Source organism: Strigops habroptila, chromosome 6 (genome assembly GCF_004027225.2).
Source record: "Strigops habroptila isolate Jane chromosome 6, bStrHab1.2.pri, whole genome shotgun sequence".
NCBI classification, from domain to species: domain Eukaryota; kingdom Metazoa; phylum Chordata; class Aves; order Psittaciformes; family Psittacidae; genus Strigops; species Strigops habroptila.
The window spans coordinates 47,168,569-47,187,412 of NC_044282.2; the positions used below are offsets into that span (position 1 = coordinate 47,168,569).

General features: G+C 38.9%; 1 protein-coding gene across 7 annotated transcripts in view; it reads left to right on the top strand.

The window, feature by feature from the left end:
* Positions 1-18,586, top strand: part of ASAP2 (ArfGAP with SH3 domain, ankyrin repeat and PH domain 2) — an 89,857-nt gene extending 71,271 nt beyond the window's left edge. For 2 of the 7 annotated variants that reach the window (XM_030489547.1, XM_030489549.1), the window contains 8 exons: positions 1,674-1,787; positions 4,139-4,394; positions 6,963-7,124; positions 8,050-8,218; positions 9,823-9,890; positions 10,856-10,968; positions 14,845-14,967; positions 15,924-18,586. In XM_030489547.1, the coding sequence (XP_030345407.1) occupies positions 1,674-1,787; positions 4,139-4,394; positions 6,963-7,124; positions 8,050-8,218; positions 9,823-9,890; positions 10,856-10,968; positions 14,845-14,967; positions 15,924-15,998 (1,080 nt within the window). In that variant the 3' untranslated portion in view covers positions 15,999-18,586. Of the gene's footprint in view, positions 1-1,673; positions 1,788-4,138; positions 4,395-6,962; positions 7,125-8,049; positions 8,219-8,654; positions 8,884-9,822; positions 9,891-10,855; positions 10,969-14,844; positions 14,968-15,923 lie in introns of those variants that run through there. The other 5 variants (XM_030489550.1, XM_030489552.1, XM_030489548.1 and 2 more) reach the window with 4 other exon arrangements.
* The last annotated feature ends 258 nt before the right edge of the window (positions 18,587-18,844 follow it).

Here is an 18,844-nt window from a genome sequence, read left to right on the forward strand (position 1 = left end):
TTATGTTATATGCTTTTAAGAAGAAAATTACATTTCTTTTTAGATGCGTTGGAAATTATAAACTTCTTGGGGCCAAGGGACGATACTGTTTGAGCTATTGTCCCAGATCCACAAGTAGAGATCCCCTCAGTAAGTTTGCAGGTGACACCAGGTTGGCTGGGAGTGTTGATCTGCTGGAGAGTAGAAAGGCTGTGCAGAGGTATTTGGACAGGCTGGATCAATGAGCCAAGAGCAATGGTATGAGGTTCAAAAAGGCAAAGTGCTGCGTCCTGCACTTGGGTCACAACAACCCCATGCAATGCTACAGGCTCGGGGAAGAGTGGATGGAAAGCTGCCCAGTCAAAAAGGACCAGGGAGTGGTGGTCGACAGCCACCAGTGTCATACTCGTGAACGTGAGCCAGCAGTATGACCAGGTGGCTAAGGCGGCCAAGAACATCCTGGCTCTGTGAGAAATGGTGTGGCCAGCAGGACTAGGGAAGTTAATAATCCCCCTGTACTTGGCACTGATGAGGCCACACCCCGAATACTGTGTTCAGTTTTGGGTCCCTCGCTGTAAGAAGGACATTGGGGTGCTGGAGTGTGTTCAGAGAAGGGCAACAAAGCTGGTGAGGGGTCTGGAGCACAAGTCTTGTGACGAGTGGCTGAGGGAACTGGGGTGGTTTATCCTGGAGAAAAGGAGGCTGAGGGGAGACCTTATCACTCTCTACAACTACCTGAAAGGAAGTTGCAACAAGGTGGGTGAGCCCCTTTTCCCAAGTAATAAGCAATAGGACAAGAGAAAAAGCCTCAAGCTGTGCCAGGGGAGGTTTGGATTGGATATTAGGAAAATCTTCTGCACCAAAAGGGTTGTCAAGCATTGGAACAGGCTGCCCAGGAAAGTGGTTGAGTCCCCGTCCCTGGAGGTATTTGAAAGACAGGTGTAGATGTGGGTGCTTAGGGACATGTTTTAGTAGTGGATGTTGCAGCGGTAGGTTAAGGGTTGGACTCGATGACCTTCAAGGTCTTTTGCAACTTAAATGATTCTGTGATTCTAAGTGTCTGATATGTCACTGAAATCTAATCACTAAAGTACTTTTTATGGATGAAGGCCATTTTCTTGTTGCCCAGAGTTGGAAGTGCTCAGATTGGACAGGACTTCGAGCAACCTACTCAGTGAAAGATAATCCTTGCCTGTAGGGAGTGGGGGGTGGACTAGATGATCTTTAAACCATTCTCTGATTCTATGAAGAGAAGCTGGCTACCATTACTACTTTTAGTAAGCAAGCAAAATGAATTAATGGGGACAGGGCCTCTTGATAAGTGAGTCTGACTCAGACCAACCTGCAATTGCAGTTAGTTTCTTTGACTTACAATGTCTAAATCGAAGCAAATAGGATGTGGTGCTTATTGTCAGAAAACGGAGGATGGACCTGCAGTGAAGAATGGACCTACAATGGTTAATGAAAAGCCTACTTGCTTTTGATTTATTTGTGTTGTATTTGGTCACAGAGCTTAATTCTTTAAACTTACTCCAGTAACTTTCCAGATTACTGAAATCTATCTTTAAAATAACAGTAATATTTGTACTTAAAAACCAAAGTTCCTTCTATAAGTGTTTTCTGTTTGGTTTTAAATACATTGTTTTAAAATAAGTACTGCACATAAGTGTCAACAGTCATCTTTTTTTCCTTAGCTTACTCAAGCACTATCTGGAAGATTTAATTCTCATGTTCATGTAGAATATGAGTGGCGGTTACTCCATGAAGATCTGGACGAAAGTGATGATGATGTGGATGAAAAGCTGCAGGTTTGTATCAGTACGTTACCTTTTTTCTGCACACATGTGTAAGCATGACGTACATAATGATTTCAGTAATACTCCTTTTTACTATGGGTATGAAGTCATTGTGAAATAAAGTTCTGTAGAAAAATCTAGTAGCTTAAATTTTAGTTCCTAAAGTTATAGTTTGTCATCTTTTTTCCTCTTTAATATAAAGCATAAAACTTATGGCTGTGTGGTAATGATCAAATTACAATTAGCTAGATGCAGTATCTGCTTTTTAATGGAGCCAGTAGTTTGTTTCAATACATCAGGAATATTTAGATCTGCTGGTGGTGAAGCAGAAGTAACATGAGCTGGGAAAATTGCCTTTACAAAGGAAACAGACACCTTGTAACATCTCCTCATGTTTCTGAAATAGCTCCGGTTGCTGGCTTTAATTTTGGAACAATTTCAGATAATAATAGCAATGATGACCTTTTTGATAAAGCAGCTTGAAACTTTGTTATAATTTGGAAGTTTAATTTTTTCCAGCTGTAAAACCTTCTGGGCAATTTACAAGTAAATGTTTAGCAAATCCCTTTCTGAGACACTCTAAATTTGTGGTTTTGATCTGTTTTCTCCTTCACTACTCTTAGTTGCTTTCTGCAATTGAGCATTCTCTTTTTGGCTAGTCCCTGAGCTCCATGTCATATATAGGAAGTTATCTGCTACTCAGCAATGAGGCTAAAGTAATGAAACTGCTACTTCACTGCCCGCTATTAATAGACTTATACTACAGGGACTTTCGAAAGGAGATTGAGGACTATTAATCACAGACTGGTGTCTGTGATGATATTGAATGCACTGGTGAATACTGCTGTTGCTTAGGATCACATCAGAGTTCTGTTTATAGATGTCAAGGTATTGGGCTTGTCTCTGGTAAAGCAATTGAATAGATTTTATAATCTTTGTCATGTCTGAAATTGAAGTTCTTTTAGTCCAGAATTTTTCATTTATGAAAGAGATACTAACCTAGCAGAAGGCTGAGACAATGCATCCGGTGTCTGCTGCTGTTCCACACCGTGGCTGCCTGATCCTACCTCACTCATCTTTTACCTCTATTCTGGCACGCATTTGCCCCTGTATTGGGCTGGTTTGGTTTGGTGAACCAGTGAAAAGCTAAGTCAACAAAACAAAAAAAAAAAAAAAGAATTTTCTGCTGCTTTAGAAAGCAGAAGCAACTGAAACAAACATCAGAACCAGGACAGTGGAGAGGTCAGGGAATGGAGAGTGTCAGCCAGTCAGGAGCGAGCCTGGATTAATGTGTCTGGCTGTCACATACATCATTCTGGTAAGTCTTTGAACTATAATGCAGTGCTATAATATGTCTAAAGGCCCTACATGATCAATTCAGAGTAGGCATTGAATATGTTCAGAGGAAAATCAATTGCTTATTTATGATACTGTTGGTGTAAATCTTTAGTCTGCTTAAATGCTATTATTATATATAGTTATTTTAATTTCATACAGACAGTATGTCAGTGATGTGTTTATTTAACACTATTTCGAAAGGCATATTTATGCTCTCTGAGCTGTGAATTGTTACAACCCATTCCTGTACTAGACACATGAATTTATATATTACAAAATTTTAATTATCATTTGACAACAATGATTACTAGGCTTGCTGTTGAAACAGGGAGAATAATGCTAAGCATGCATAGCAAGCAGATGACTTGCTGTAAATCTCAAAGATAACTAATTAGATCTCATTTGATAATGTGCATGGGTTGAGTAATGTTCCATCCCAGCTGGCAGTTGAAGTAATCTCCCAACCTTGTCCCGTGAGCTGAAAAGAGTTCACAAGCTTTGGCTCCTAATTTGTGGTGGGCTGAACTACATGTAGAATACTTTGAAACAACTGTGTCTGTGTTTTGAGATCACGATCTTCTATTTGGGATCTTATGCTGCTGAACTTCAGATGAGGCGTTGGATCTTTAGCTGTTTGCTTACTTCTGAAAATACTGTCTGGTATTTTGATGCAGAGAAACCACTTGATCCAGTCTGAATGTCTATGTTGACCATCACTGGGAGTCTAGCCCTGTGTATATAAGGATACAGTATTAGCCAGCAGGAGCACACTACAGAGAAAGTGAAAAAATGATAATTGTTTTGAAATGCAATTCACATTTAATCATTTTTTTTTTTTTTGTTAATGTGCACCATTACTTTGTCTTGAAGAAGTTGGAATGTAGCTTTTAGAGTACATATTAAAAGCAACAAAAATGCATTTTAGAAGCCAATTTTTCTTTCTAGAAGCTAATAACTTTCTGTCAACTAATAAAATGAGTACAACTAATGTGGTATCAGTAAATACTTTTGGTTTTGTGTTTAAGCAACCCAGCCCCAATCGGAGAGAGGACAGGCCTGTCAGCTTCTATCAGCTTGGATCAAACCAACTTCAGCCTAATGTAGCATCCTTGGCAAGAGATGCAGCAAACATTGCTAAGGATAAGCAAAGAGGATTTATGCCAAGTATATTACAGAATGAAACATATGGAGCAATACTCAGTGGCAGTCCACCTCCCATTCAGCCTGCAGTACCTGTTACAAGTAGTGCACCTCCTCTACCTCCAAGGAATATTGGCAAAGGTACTAACACCAGAGTATCACTGTATGTTGGAAGAACGGGGTCATAACTTTTTGAATTATTCTTACATTTTTAGCTTTTCTTTTACAGCTATTTTTGCACAGGTAAGGATTGGAACAGTTTATTGATGACTTCATTTTTTATATGCTTGAACTGAATCTGCACAACCTGTTCTGAGTTTCATTTTCATAATACCTGCAAGAAAGTACACCACAGTGTTTTGGGAAAGCAATGCCCAGATAACCTCAATAGAGTTAAGCAATTTACAAAAAGGAGGGCTGCAGGCAATTTAGTTCAGCAACTTTGTTTGTTTGTTTTTCATCTTTTCATACTTCTCTTTTCAAGATGTCATTGTCAGAGTTCAATTTAAACATACAGTTTCAGTAGCATCTGGCTGCTGTTGAAAATCATTTAAGACCTGGGAGAATGGAGAGCTTATGCAGAACACGAGAGATTTTAACCTTCCAAAGTCGTCTTTTAATAAATATATGCTTCAAGGTCGCTGAAGTAAAAGTGTTATGATGTGGAGTACTGGCTGATTTTAGTGAACTGCTAGCTGACTGAAAATTTAACTGCCAATTACTAGTTATACCCTGAGCAGAAGAACAATGTAAAATGTATGTCTCACCCTCATTCAGAAGGGTTGTGTGCTTGCAAAATCTACCATTAAAACTGATGCTGTGAACTTCATTTTAATCTTCATATATAATCTGTTTGGAACGTATTAAAGCGTAGAGAAGTCTCTATAGGTCTTCTCTGTACAGTAGATGTTCGGTGTCTTTCATTGTTTTAATATCTTTATTAATCAAATAGCTTTCATGGGTGCTGAATTTCTGTAAAGTTCAAGAAAAAATGACTGTGTAAACGTGATTTCTATTGTGCTGTTATTCAGACTCTGTAAGAGGAGATACGAGCAGGGGAATGTACCAGGCATACATGAGTGGCTTCTGCTTTTGGGAGCACTGTGCAGGGGTCGATGCAAGACTTCATACACCAGTGATTGTGTCTGAGATTGAACACAAATTGAACATCTGTGTAATATAAAAAGTCTCACAGGATTGGCTGCAGCATAAAAATTGGATTAAAATATCACAGAATGGTTGAAGCAGGAAGGGACCACTGGAGGTTATCTAGTCCAACCTCCCTGCTCAAGCAAAGTCACCTTGAGCAGAGAACAGCCTGGTATTGGGTTACTTCAAAAGGGTAGCATGGGATTGGGGGAAGTTTATCAGCATATAAAACTTAACCAAGGTGGGATACCTTTCATCTAATATTTTTGTATGAAGTCCAAGCTTAGTATTTAGATACTATTTGCTTGATGGAAAGGAATGTTTCCCCCACCAAACAGGAAGATTCACCCAAGGAACTTGCATACTCTATTTAACTGTTAGATTTCTATCTCTAAATTAGCAATACAATTGGATAGTTAAAAAGACTGGTTTACCCTTTCGTATTATTTTAATCATGGACAACCATACTATTTTACCTACTGTTTGCCCATGATTAAATGACACTTTTCAAAGAGCGTCATTTTAATTTCATTCCCAACCCCAGACTTCTTGGCACCAGTATAGTACAACTCACACCAAGAAAGCATGCTGCCTGGTTTAGATTATTAGCTAGTGTTCTTTATTCTAGCAATGTATTAGCCTGCTGTTTTATATTCTTAGTTAAAAGCTGTAATAGTATCATGAATCTTAGCTTCTTGTTGATTGCTGATGTTGTTGGATGTTGTTGTTATGCTTATGGTGTATTATTACTCATGGTGCATTATTACTCCTTTATCTTCTTAGCTTTAGGCTGTTCTCCTAGTCTTCTGAGCCTTTTATGCTTTTCCCTGCAACCTAATATTTATTCATGCCTTACTTCTTTTCATCTTTTCTTAATATGATGCTCATGTGCTGAGTAGGGAAAAGTGGCATGCGATGTGCAAAATATTGCCTTTATGAAGAAACCCTGTAGTTGTTACGAAATGGGAAGGCAGCTCTTCAGCCTAAGAATGGAGTCATTTAGGAGGCCCCAAAGAAGTTGCGCCTTGTAACTGCTTCATGACTAGTTATGATAGTTTCTTGTTTGGGTGAAATTCAGAATTACAGGTTTTTGTCAATTCGAAGTCAAAACTGATATTTCATTTTGAGTAAGCAATGTCTGCTAATGCTTATGTGAGAGTGAGGTCCTTTTCTTGCAGTACCTGAGAAGATTACAGGTATCAGTCAGGGATTAAAGATGATTACAGCTGACAGTCAGAGATTAAAGAAAGTAGCAAGACTTGGCCTTCTGTCGTCTTGTTGAGAAATTTCTGCTTTTTCAAGCGTTGGCATATTTTAAAGTAATGGCCAGAGACAAATTTTACTTACATAAGGTGTTAGTAAGACTTCAGCCAGAAACTTCTATATAATTTTTTACACCAAACTCCGATTTCTGCTCTGGCACTCCAGCAGAATGGCAGTGGTTTCTACTGCTGAATATAGTGGTCAAGCTGCACCATTTCTAAAAGCATGGGTGTGAAATGAACACTTCGTGCTTAGGGTAAGCAATAATAATAATACAGTATTTTCCTCTCTTTTTAGTTCAGCCTTCAGTTCTTGGCAGTGGTATTCAGACAATTTCTTCATCTAATGCAATGTGGAAGACAAATTCTTTAGGAGTGGAAAGTGTAAGCAGGCAGAGGTCTTCATCAGATCCACCAGCTATTCATCCCCCTGTGCCGCCATTGCGTGTAACATCTACAAGTATGTTTCCACTTTCCCCTGTTTTCCCTTCTGCTGTATCTAATCATAGTTGGCTTATTTTTCCATTTCCACAACTCATACTTCCTCTTTTGGTGACTGTAGCTTTGGCCTATCGTTCCCATCCAGTAACTTTGTATGAACTGTCTTCTCTGATGATCCAGTGAGGACTGTATGGTGTAGTGCAGGGTCAACAGGAAATGCTGTCTGTTATTAGAGCTAAAGAGCTCTTCACTTGGTCTGTCTAGTTTCAGTGCTGCAGTTCTTACTAGTTGTAAAGATGAGTGTAACATGTAGGCCTGGGGCAATGTCTCCACATTGTGTTTGATTCTTGCAGACCATAGGAATGCAAAAAAAAAATGCAAAAAAAAAAAAAAAAAAAGGAGTTTTAATGCATTGTCAGTTGCTATTGCCATGGTTTCAAGAATTCAATAGAAATTTTAATTAATTACTAAACCTAATGTGAAGTTAGATTTTAATCGTAACAGGATTTTAAGAAAAGACATTCCTCTAAGTAAAATTTCTTGGGTGTTATTCACTCAGTGACTTTCCCATAAAACACAAACTGAAAGCTTCGATTGAGCAAACAATACTAGCACTTTATTAAATACATTCTGATCTACTATTTTCAAGAATATAACTGACTTCAGTGAGAATTTTCTTTGCTTGTACTTTAATGCTTTGCTGAATTGAAGTACCTGTGAGCATTCTGACCGTGACTAGGTACAACAAAGTTTAACCTCTTTCCAAAGAGGTCCTCCTTCTAATGGAAGGATTGCTTTCTGTTTAAATTATTGATTACACGTAGTAAAGCATTTTTCTTGGATGGGAGTAAATCCTGTAACAGGGAAAACTGTGATGAGAACCTAAGAAGCAAAATGGTAAATAGAAATTTAATTCCATTTCACTGTTTAACTTTCTTCTATAGATGTGCTTTCTCCAGCACCACCGCCTCCAGTTGCAAAGACAGCCAGCATTATAGAAGCTTTGAACCAGCAATCTAAACAGCAACCGCCTCCTCCACAAACTAAGCCAGTCCCACCACCACTGCCCCCACAGCCTCCTAGTAGAATCTCTCAAAGAAAGCCTATTTCTGGGTAACTGATACCATTTTAGTATTTAATATACTTCATAATTATTAGTAACTTTTCAAGTTTATGACATGCAAGTCATCTGTAAAGCATGCATACCATTGCCAATTATGTGTTCTAGCGTATGGTAGTGAACAGAAGGCAGATACTAATGGAGAAGATTACAAGGGTTCCCACACTAAAAACAGGACAGCCTAGTGATTTAAGATTGTATGACATGCAGAATATCTACAGAATGCTTAGCTGTGATGGAAATAAGAAGCCACAAAGAATAATCCATTGCTAATTCTCATCTAATAACAAAGAAGAAATAATGGGATCTTATGTCTGATTGTGCCATTTATTGTTGACATGTTTGCATAGGTTCAGTTCCATACAATATTTTCATTCATGGAAGGACTAGAGAGATCTGGAACAGAAAATATTATTTTTAAATTTGCAGGAAACAAAGTTAGGAGAGACAAGTGTGCTGGAAAACACGATTATATCCAAAGCAGCCTTGAGAAACTGGAGTAGTAGTCAAGGGAGAAGAGGGGTGTCATTCAGTAAGCAACACTTAGTACTTTAAGAACAATGAACTACAAAAATGAAGCATGGAGAACAGCAGAGTATGGTTAAGCAGAAGTCCTTAAGAGCAGGATCTGCAAGGACATAGTGAATCATAAATAAAAGTAAGTCAGACACTCATGCTGTTGTGGAAGAGTCAAAGAGGAATAGTATTGTTTGATTATAGCCTGCAAACTCTGTGAATTAATTCTTCCAATTGACTCAACATCAGTAATGCCTCAGCTGGACTGCTATGTTCAGTTTTGGGCATTACAGTAAAATAAAGATACAAAATAGTGAGGCAGAAACCAGGGGGTATCAGTAAGGTAGTGAGAAGCGTAGAAAATATGACCTGTGAGAAAAGTTTGGAAAAAATAGGATTCTCTTATATTTTTAAAAAAAGAAATTGTAGCGTAGATACATGCCTTCAAATACGTACAAAAAGAAGACTTTTGTTTAAGTTGTGGCAAGAATAATATAGTTATATGCTAGGGAAAGTTTTCCGAAGGTAAGCAAAGGGAAATATTGTAGTAACTTGTCTGGGAATATTTGGATTCTCTCACACTGAAAATTTGGCAGAGTACAGCCTGTACAAACTTAGATAGTTATAAGATACAGGGACATGTATGTGTATATGTGGGATAAATAATATATGTGGTTGATCCTCTGTGAATGAAAAAGGTAAACAACCTTTGAGCTCCCTTTCTAATCCTTTGATTGCATACCACACTTAAATAAAAGGGAGAAGTAACTTGCCGAAGCTTGCTATAATGTGCAGACTAATTTTAAGAAAAAATTTTGAAATAGGAGTGAAAAGAACTTCAGAACTTAAGAAAAATAAAATCTGCTCTACACAAATTGCAGTAATTGAATCTGTATTATTCTTCTGCCTTATGTTTTTTAATTAAGTGCAACTTACGATTGGCATAATCAAAAATACAAAGCAAAATAGCTGTCACCAGAATATACTGCAGACGTGGTATAATTTGGAAAATATGCTGTATTGTTGTGTTTCAAGTTCTTGATTATTTCTTAAATGAATGAATTTCTAACTTTCTGCACAGGACTGAGAAGTCATCTGGCTTAACTAACAAAGGGCAGTCCAGAGGACTTGGGTCTCTACAGCAAACTGGTAATCATGGCTTAGAGATTTATTTTATTGTAATTAAGGTATCATTATAACAGTCTAAGGGACTGTGGGGTTTTTAATTTACCTTACACATTTAAATGCAGCGAGTACCAGCATTCTTCTTGTTTCTCCTCTTGCTTGTGTAGGCCCTGATGCCTCAAGCTATTCTGCATGAACAGAGCTATGGACCAATTATTGTGAATAATGGGGCCATGTAATAAGAAACAGAACCACAGAATGGTTGGAGTTGACAGGGAGGTCATCTGGCCCAACCCCCCTGCTCCAGCAGGGCCACCCAGAGCTAGTTGCCCAGGACCATGTCCAGATGGCTTTTGTGTATCTTCAAGGAGGGAGACTAAAAACATTACAATAACGTCATCTCAGAAATGTCCGAAGTAAAGTTGGTATGGATTCTGTGGTGGTTGTAGTGGAATTTCTCCTACCCGGTTTCCCCTTCCACTGTATATATTTTGTTCATTGGTTCTTTCTTTGATTCTTTTTTCCTTCCCCTTGACATACCCAAGGGGAATTTGCTAATCATTATCTGCCATCTGTGTCAGGAGTCTCCTGTGAAGGATACAGCATCTTGATAATGATGGTCTTTACTAGGAATGAAATCTTCTAAAAGCACAGAGTCTGCAGTGAGCAAATGAGGAAATGGGATATTTGGTTCTGCTCTTGTCTGGTTTTTAGGCTTTTTTTGTCTTTTAGCATATGTGCAGTATGGAAGGTCTTAGCTAATTGTCTTCGGGAAGAGAGGCCTTTTTTGATAAGAAAAAGGATAGAAAAGTTGTTTGGTTCTTTAGTAAAAAACATTAAAAAATTAAATACTGATGGGATATAAAATTATTTGCATCCTTTAAAGAACCATAGAGCCATAGATTTGGTTTCAGTTTGTATCATCACTCTCACCTTTTTTTTTTTTTTTTTTAAGCATGCCTAAAATTTACTTGTTTTACTTACCTTAGCAGCAGGAGACTCATCTTCTGTATGTGAAATTCCAGTAACACAAACCAGTTCTACAACAAATACTTTGGCACAGATCCAGCCACCAGCACCAATGCCGAGGAAATCACAAATAGTAAGTAGGCAAAATCTGGGTTTTGATTTTATTACATCTTCCGCATTCTGTCAAACACACTGGTGACATAAGAGTGCATCCTGTTATGGAGAAAATGTGAGAATCATGAAAAATACAAAGCCTGTATCCTGTGTTAAATGTGGGGGTGACTTATACTAAATGTTTGTGAAATGTTTGCGCTTTTTTTGTGTTTCCTATATGATAGTATGTGATTTTAAATAAATAAATAATAACTTTTAAAGAGAACACCAATAAAAAACCAAAGAGAAACCAAAGAAAAGAAATATGGATTCTTTGGTTATGTCCAGATGTGACCAACACAATCCACAGAACATATGATTTGACTCATTGAAGGTAGTTAAGCTGCTTAAGTCACTTGTAGGTGAGCTTGATGAGTCACTTGTAGATCATATGTAACTTCATTATTAAACTTCATGCAGTAAGTAATAAGAAAGCTTTTGTGCTTACTTTTATAATGGAAGTAAATATAGTTGTTCACATAGGTAGATCAAATGGCTTCAGACAAGACTACTAGGAGCCAAGCTCAAACCAAAAGAAATTGGCTCTTTGCGCAGTTGGTTCTCTTTGCATGTCTTTGTGACGCATTCACTGGGTGACAGGAGAGAAATGTCTTGGTATGTACACAGAAACCACATCTGACTTGAGACACCCCCAAGCAGAAGGTGGTTGAAGGGTGAAGAGGAAGGCTGGAAGTATTGTATATTCTTCTTCTCCACCTCCCCCAGCCTTACAGTGACTGTTAAAAAAGATATGCTGGATTCAGATGGACCCTTGACCTGATTGTGTGGCTTTTTTATACTCTTATTTATTATTTGTAAACAAGGAGCATGAATGGTAACACACATATTAGTGTCAATACCTGTATTCTTATACTGGTGTAGGTAAAGGGATGTATTTCCGGCTGTCAGTTGAGCTGTACATCATGTGTGGTTCATCTAGGTCTTTGGTCCTTGTTCTAATTTTATGTTGCTTTCTTGTGTGATAGACATAAAACATGTCTGGGTCTGGGCTATTTCATGCTTTACGCTCCATGTAGGAGCATGGCTCTGTAGGTAAATAACAAACTGAGAGGTAGGAGACGTGCTGTTCCTGGCTCCGCCATTGGCTTATTAATGGGCTGTAAGGAAACGAGCTGCCGCCTTCAGTCCTCTGTGTCTCTCCCTTCGGCCATCTTTTCCTCAACCATGCCTACTGAAATAGTAGCTCTCCAGGAGGGACTTGAGTGTTTGTGTGCATAGGCTTGCATGTTTGTCTTGAGCTCCTAGAACTCCTATTAGCTGTGTCTCATCTGATAATACTGAAAAGCCACAGAGACATCTGGAATTCATCTTGCATTAGTTGGGAGTATGAAATCTGTTTTCTTGTCTCCGCCACTCTTGTTCAACCAAGTCACTGCCTTGTCTTGCATCGAAATAACTTTCATGTTCTAGGTGACAATAAAATTAAGTTGTCTAAGAGGTGTAAATTTGAGTATGTGTCCCTTGGTGCTTACATGCACTGAGGGAATTGCCATACTTTGTGATGCTGTTGGACCCCAATCACAATTTCTTTTGTGTGTTCTGGGATTCATGTGTGAGCATGGGCTATGTCCTTTCAACACATCTGTTGGTTCTGAAACAGCTCATTACCTGGCTTTCTGTATAAATTAAAGTTGTAGTAGCTTATCTTTCTTGTTCTTTCCTTTTTTGTTTTATAGGATAAATTGGTTTATGTACAAGTGAATGGGCAATGCTGGCTAGTTTCTAGGAACAGTCAGTGTCTCCACTGTTTAATATTAGTTGCATATAATAGGAAGAACGAATCTGACTCTCCAGATATCTCTGGGGCTTCAGTAGGGTGAATTTTGTGAGATTGAGAAAATCAGCTGGATGATTCTCTCCTGTCATAGGAGAGAGAAGTAAGGGAAACCTGGCTCAGTGTGTACTAGTTAAGGTGCTTTAGCTAAATCAATCTAGCTAAAGCATCTTAGCTGAGATTTAGTCAGGGGCCTCTCAGCTAAAGAGCTTTAGCTAGATCAGTCTAGCTAAAGTACTTTGGCTAAATCGTTCCATTTAGCGTTATACTCCAGCCTTTTTTGCTAAGTCTTTACCCTGTCAGAGAATCCAGAGGCCAGCCCAGATTTAGGAAATTAGTGCAGAAGTGCTCCTTGAGTGAAAAAAAAAGCAGGTCTCGTTATGCACACACATGTACCCAGTGGCTTATCTCCTATACAGTGCATTTGCCCAATAGCCTGTTTTTCAGATTGAAATACCTTCTTTTTCCTTTTCTTTTTTCCCAACATGTATTTTAGATTTTTAAAACCACATTGAAGATGCATGGGAAACTTTCCTGGAAGATTTTAGTCTTCTGGGAATTAGACCTATTTTAATTTCCTTGCCTTCTGAGGAACAAGAAATACCTGTAATTACTGCACTTTGAAGTTAGTAATTATATCACTGTCGTACTGATGTGAAGCTCTTCCCTCTTGACCTAAAAGGTGGTGGTGGTTCAAACTGTAACTTGACAGAGCTGGAGCATCTGGCAGAACTGCTGTGATGCCGTGCAAGGCTGCCAGCTCACAGGGGTGTGCCCCACAGACAGAGCTGAAGGATATGCCTGGTCTGGGCAGGTCAGGTGTTTCATACTGAAGGGAAATGGATGCTTACAGAGGAGCGGAATGACGGTGCTACCTCACTCCTTCCCCATCTTGTCTTGCACCCATTTGTCTGCATGGTGCTCTGTTCTAGCAAAATGGCACATTAAGAGGCTGTTGGGCTGTACTGTCCACAGCAGCGTATTTTGCTGGTGGAGATAAGTAGACTTAAGCGAAGTCTCTTCTCCCCTTACAAGTGTCCTGCTCCATGGCTGACCTAACAAGAGGCTCGGACCAGTCCCTGGGGGACTCCAGGATGGTGATGAGACCTTCTTTTTCTTATCCCATCTGGAGCCTCTGTCCCAAACACTCACTGTATTAACAGATGGCTCTTGACCTAATAGCACTTAAAGCTCTGCTCTGGCATCTTAGGGTAGAGAGGAGAGGTTGTTGCTGGCTATGGCTGGGCAAACTGGGGAAAAGGGTGGACTTGTGGTAGAAAGCTAATTTTCTGCCTCCAGGTCCTGTGCCTCTTCGCCCCTTGTGTGGAAACACTGCGTGGGTACCGTTATTGTTGGTCTGAAACAGAGAATGAGAAGGCTGAAAACAAATGCAGTAGCAGACCATGTTGCAGTGGGAGAGGTGTGAGATTGGGATGGTGGATGCTGTGATACGAGAGCAAAACAATTTCGGCATCACTTCAAATAGAACACAACTAGGACTGGAGTCTCACTGCAGTACTGGAATACTGCAGGTCCTTACTAAACTTTCCTGTTGGAAGAGCTGCCAAACCACTCCTGTGGCTTGCAGCCCTCAAAGCAAAGCACTACAGGGAGGCAGAGAACATGTTGGAGGGTTTGTACACTGCTGAAATGAGAACAGCAAATTAAGAGGGGGCATATTGGTAGATGTCTCTGGCTTCTTTCTGATAATGCAGCTGCTGTTACTCTTGCTGTGTAGCACTTGATCTTGATCAGCCCATCTTCTGAATAAAACTACTCACTGCAGTGGTGTAGAGCTCCGAAGATAGGTTTTGATGAGCAAAAATGGAAGATTGCTGAGGGAAACCTGGCCCATGATTGTGGTACAGTGGTTCCAGAAGGCTTTGGATGCTGCCAAATTCAGCCTGATGCATGAGCACCCAGCATAAAACATGTAGCTGAACTCTAACCTATCAAAAATAATGCTTGCAAGCAGTTCTGAGGCCCTCTTTAGACCAACTCCAGGTCTGTTCTGTCTCTTCTGTGCTGTATTATTTACACTTGCTTATTTTTATATTTCAGTCAAAAACTAAACCCAAAAGAGTAAAAGCAATTTACAACTGTGTAGCAGATAACCCAGATGAGCTAACTTTTTCAGAGGGAGATATTATTGTGGTTGATGGTGAAGAAGACCAGGAGTGGTGGGTGAGTATTTCGCATATTCTATCAACACACTTTGAAAGAAATAAATGAAATCTAGAGGTTGACACTGATTTCAGAAGATTCCCCACTGGGTTTCCGAATAACAAGAGAAGTTTCATCCCATGGAAACCTGATTCCAGAAATTTCCTCTGTTAAAAGAATCAAATCAAACTTCAGACAAGTTGGTTGTTGGTTTTTTTTAGCTTTTCTTATTCAGAAAAAGAAAATCTGATTAGTATTAGTAGGGTTTACAATACACAGGGGATTCAGGAAATTCTTGGAGGGTGTCAGCAACTTAAGAATCTGCTACTACTTCAGATGCTGTGGTGGGCCTTAAAAGACAGCTTCGTGATGTCCTAATTCTTCAGCTGACTGAGATTGTGAAATGGTCTATTTGAGCTGGGAAACCATCTCAACTATTTACATTGCAGAGTCTCATCAGCTAAAGCAAAGGCTTGGGAAATTGTTATGCATGAAAGCACTTGCCTTACTCTGATAGCTAGCGAAGAATAGATCTTCAGGTTGCATCTGAATTGACAGTAGTGCTGTGTAAACACAAATAGATTAATGTAAAACACAAAACTGTTGAAGCTTGGTCCATCCTTTTACCTTTCAGTGATTGCTAAGAGGGGGAAGCAGAAGCAACTTAACAGAGGCAGACTGTGGGTTGTGAGGCATTACAGAATGCGCTCAAACGATGCAGCAGTGGTACTGCATTGAGGTGTTACTTTCAAAGAACTGGATAAAAGATTTGAATGTGAGGGAAGGGAAATGTCTGTAGCTGAAAAACAAATGCACCCTCTGGGACTGAATTTTCCTGTTTGCAAAAGAGAAACCACTACAGCAGAAATGATGCAGGGAGAGGCTTGTCGTGCTACAGGCAGGAAGGTCACTGGTCATTTTGGTGATACTGAAATGCTGTTTTGAGACTAACTTGAAAAATATCCGGACTCTTTCAGATTGGTCATATTGATGGAGATCCCAGTCGGAAAGGAGCTTTCCCTGTATCATTTGTGCACTTTATTGTTGACTAAATTGCTACTGATAAGTGGAGACATTTCTCATTTCCAGCAGTCACAGAAACAAGTTTTGCTCTATTTCATTTCATCTACCTATCTGCAGACACCTTGCCAGAGCACTGCCCAAGTCCTAGGTACTGTAGCTTACTTTTTTATTGCCATCGGTCTGATTTTGGGACTTTTAGAACTTTTTTCTATGTGAAAACCTCTCATGAGCAGTTTACACTTCAAGAAAAACAACTCTTCCTGTATTTTTCAAGGTGAACTGAAAAGCTTTAACAATCAATATCCATATAAGTAAGTGTGTGAGCATCACAACATAATGAATGTTCTTTTCAATCAATTCACTGTAATTTTATTCTCTGTTTTCTAACATGACAACACCATGGTTCAGTGTTGCTTTCCCAGTCAAAGAAATGGTGCATCTAACAGGGCAGTGAATTTATCCAATTCTTAGTACCATTTGAAGTGTTGGAACCAAAACATGCAAGCTGCTGCGTAGTTCTAAATTGGACTCACCCAGCATCTTGTCATACTGGCTGTCATCCAGGATATCAACAGTTACTGAAGAAACTATTTCAATCGGGTGTCTTTGGCCAGGTAAAAGTGAAAAAGTATTTCAGTTTACCACAGGAGAAACTTCTTTCTTTCAGAATGGATGTAGATATTTGCTTAAAGTTATCTGAACTCTATGTTAGTCGTTGAACTTCCTAGTTCTAATTTTGTGAGCTTGAGACTGTTTCATTTTTCTATGCTGCACGTGAGTAGAACCTGTTTTCTGAATGTTCTTTATGTACGTTACATCCATTTTGGTCATTTAATGTGACTACTGCTGGTCAACTAAACTATGGCAATATTAATGAGTTACTACATTAACTCAAGGATAGGAAAACTGCACTTCCTGAAATGTACTTTACCTTGATGATGGATTGCAGAGCTTTTCTTACGCTTGTCTCATTATAGTGTTGAGACTTTGTTTTTAAATTCTTGAATTTTCTTAACTCATCCAGCAATGTGTTCACAGAGGGAACATATTTGGTGGAACACTTAGGTAATTACCCTTGGTCAAGAAGGTATCGGACACCTCACAAGTACACTACGTTATCTTCGGTTTTATATGATTTGTGTGCCACTACCTTGCAAACAATGCTAGTTTGCTAACTCACTCTGTATTTATATAATATACCCACCTATATGGTAGCTACACTGTTGTTAAGTTTGTTTTACTAATTTGTGAACCAAGGCTAGGCCATGGAGAGTTCCCAGTCAGCTGATGGAATACACAACACCAGCGCACATCTAACATCATTTTGATGTTTCTATCTTGGAAATTGTGCTGGGTTTTGCTTACACTACAGGAGACAACTGGTGGCAGAGGACAAGAACAATCAGCGTCTAGGTCCATCGTGTTCTGTGAATATTGTATCTCTAGATTTATCAAGAGAACTTTGAATTTCTGGCAAACGGTATTGAAATTGGCCATTTCATATTGAACAGAGTGGAAAATGGGCCACCACCATCCATGCTTGTTTGGAGAACAATCCCGTTGCGCTTGTGCTGGAAGAGCAACACTGATCTTACCTTGTATTGCCTTTCCTGAAGGGTGCAGTTGGGCAAGAGCCTCTCGCATGTGTGGGTACAGCCACATATATGCATAACTTCCCTTTCCAAGAGCTGTTGCTGCAGTGTAAATGGGGAACAAACTGGAATGTTTCAGGATATTTTTGTTGCAAGTTGAAGCAAATTAGTCTGTATTTTCGAAGTTTCCAGTAAAATGATAGAGGAATAGTTTAGCACTACAGTTTTACCCACTTCCTGCTACATTCAGTTTGCAACACTATTTTGTATGTTTCTATCCCTGATAGAGTCTAGAGAGTAAATGGGCATATTATTTTGCACAGATCTCCTAATGTACAGTATTTTTAACACAGAATCTTATAGTGTATGTAACAACTTGTCAAGTTAAACTATGATGCAAATTTTCCTGGAGTTCCTAAGAAGAGGAATATTCCTAGAAGAGGAATACACTTCAAAACGTCACCACCTTGTTCACTGGTCACTTAGAAACTAGGAAACTTCTAGACTACAACTTAATAGCACTAATAGTGCGGACAGATCAAACCTGGAGGACCAACAAAGAGCAGCTAAGCAAAATTTATCCCTAGATTTTCCATGTTTCTCAAAGTTTGCTCCTCTGGCAGAGGAAAAAGAAATTCTAAAGCCTGTAGATATCTATTTATAATATAAAATTAAGAATTCTAAGTCCAAAATTTTGGCATATTTCATACAACTTTTCAAATCTGATTAAAATAATGATTGAAAAAATCTGTTAATAGACAGACTATTAGGTTGCTGTGTTAACTGTTTAAAAAGGAGCAAGTGACACTTAAAATGCAGCTTAGAGTGCTATGAGATGTATAATATTCAATTCAGTTGTTTTTATTTCATTTAGTTGCAGAGCAACTGTATATATTGTATAACCTAAAATCAACTCTTATTTTCAATGTCCTGGATGCAGTGATTTATAATTAGAGCATGATTATTAAATTTTACTCTTGTTAACCAGTCAAATGTCTGGAAAAATAAAACTACTTTTAAAAGCACTTTGGCTACTTCCCTTCTGTTCCTCTGCTTTGCTTAGGAAATAAATATTGTTCTTCTCAATATGTCAAATTGGAAATACAAACATCTTGTGGATTTCAGCTGAATGTAGGAACTGTGCAGGGAGCAGACCTAAGGTGAAATTAGAGGTTTGAAGCACCAAGTGACCACTTGTTATCACTTTGCTCTTGTTTTGTTCTACTATCTGGGTTAAGCAGAACTGAAGTCTACATTAACAAAACGTTCTTCAGACAAAGAGA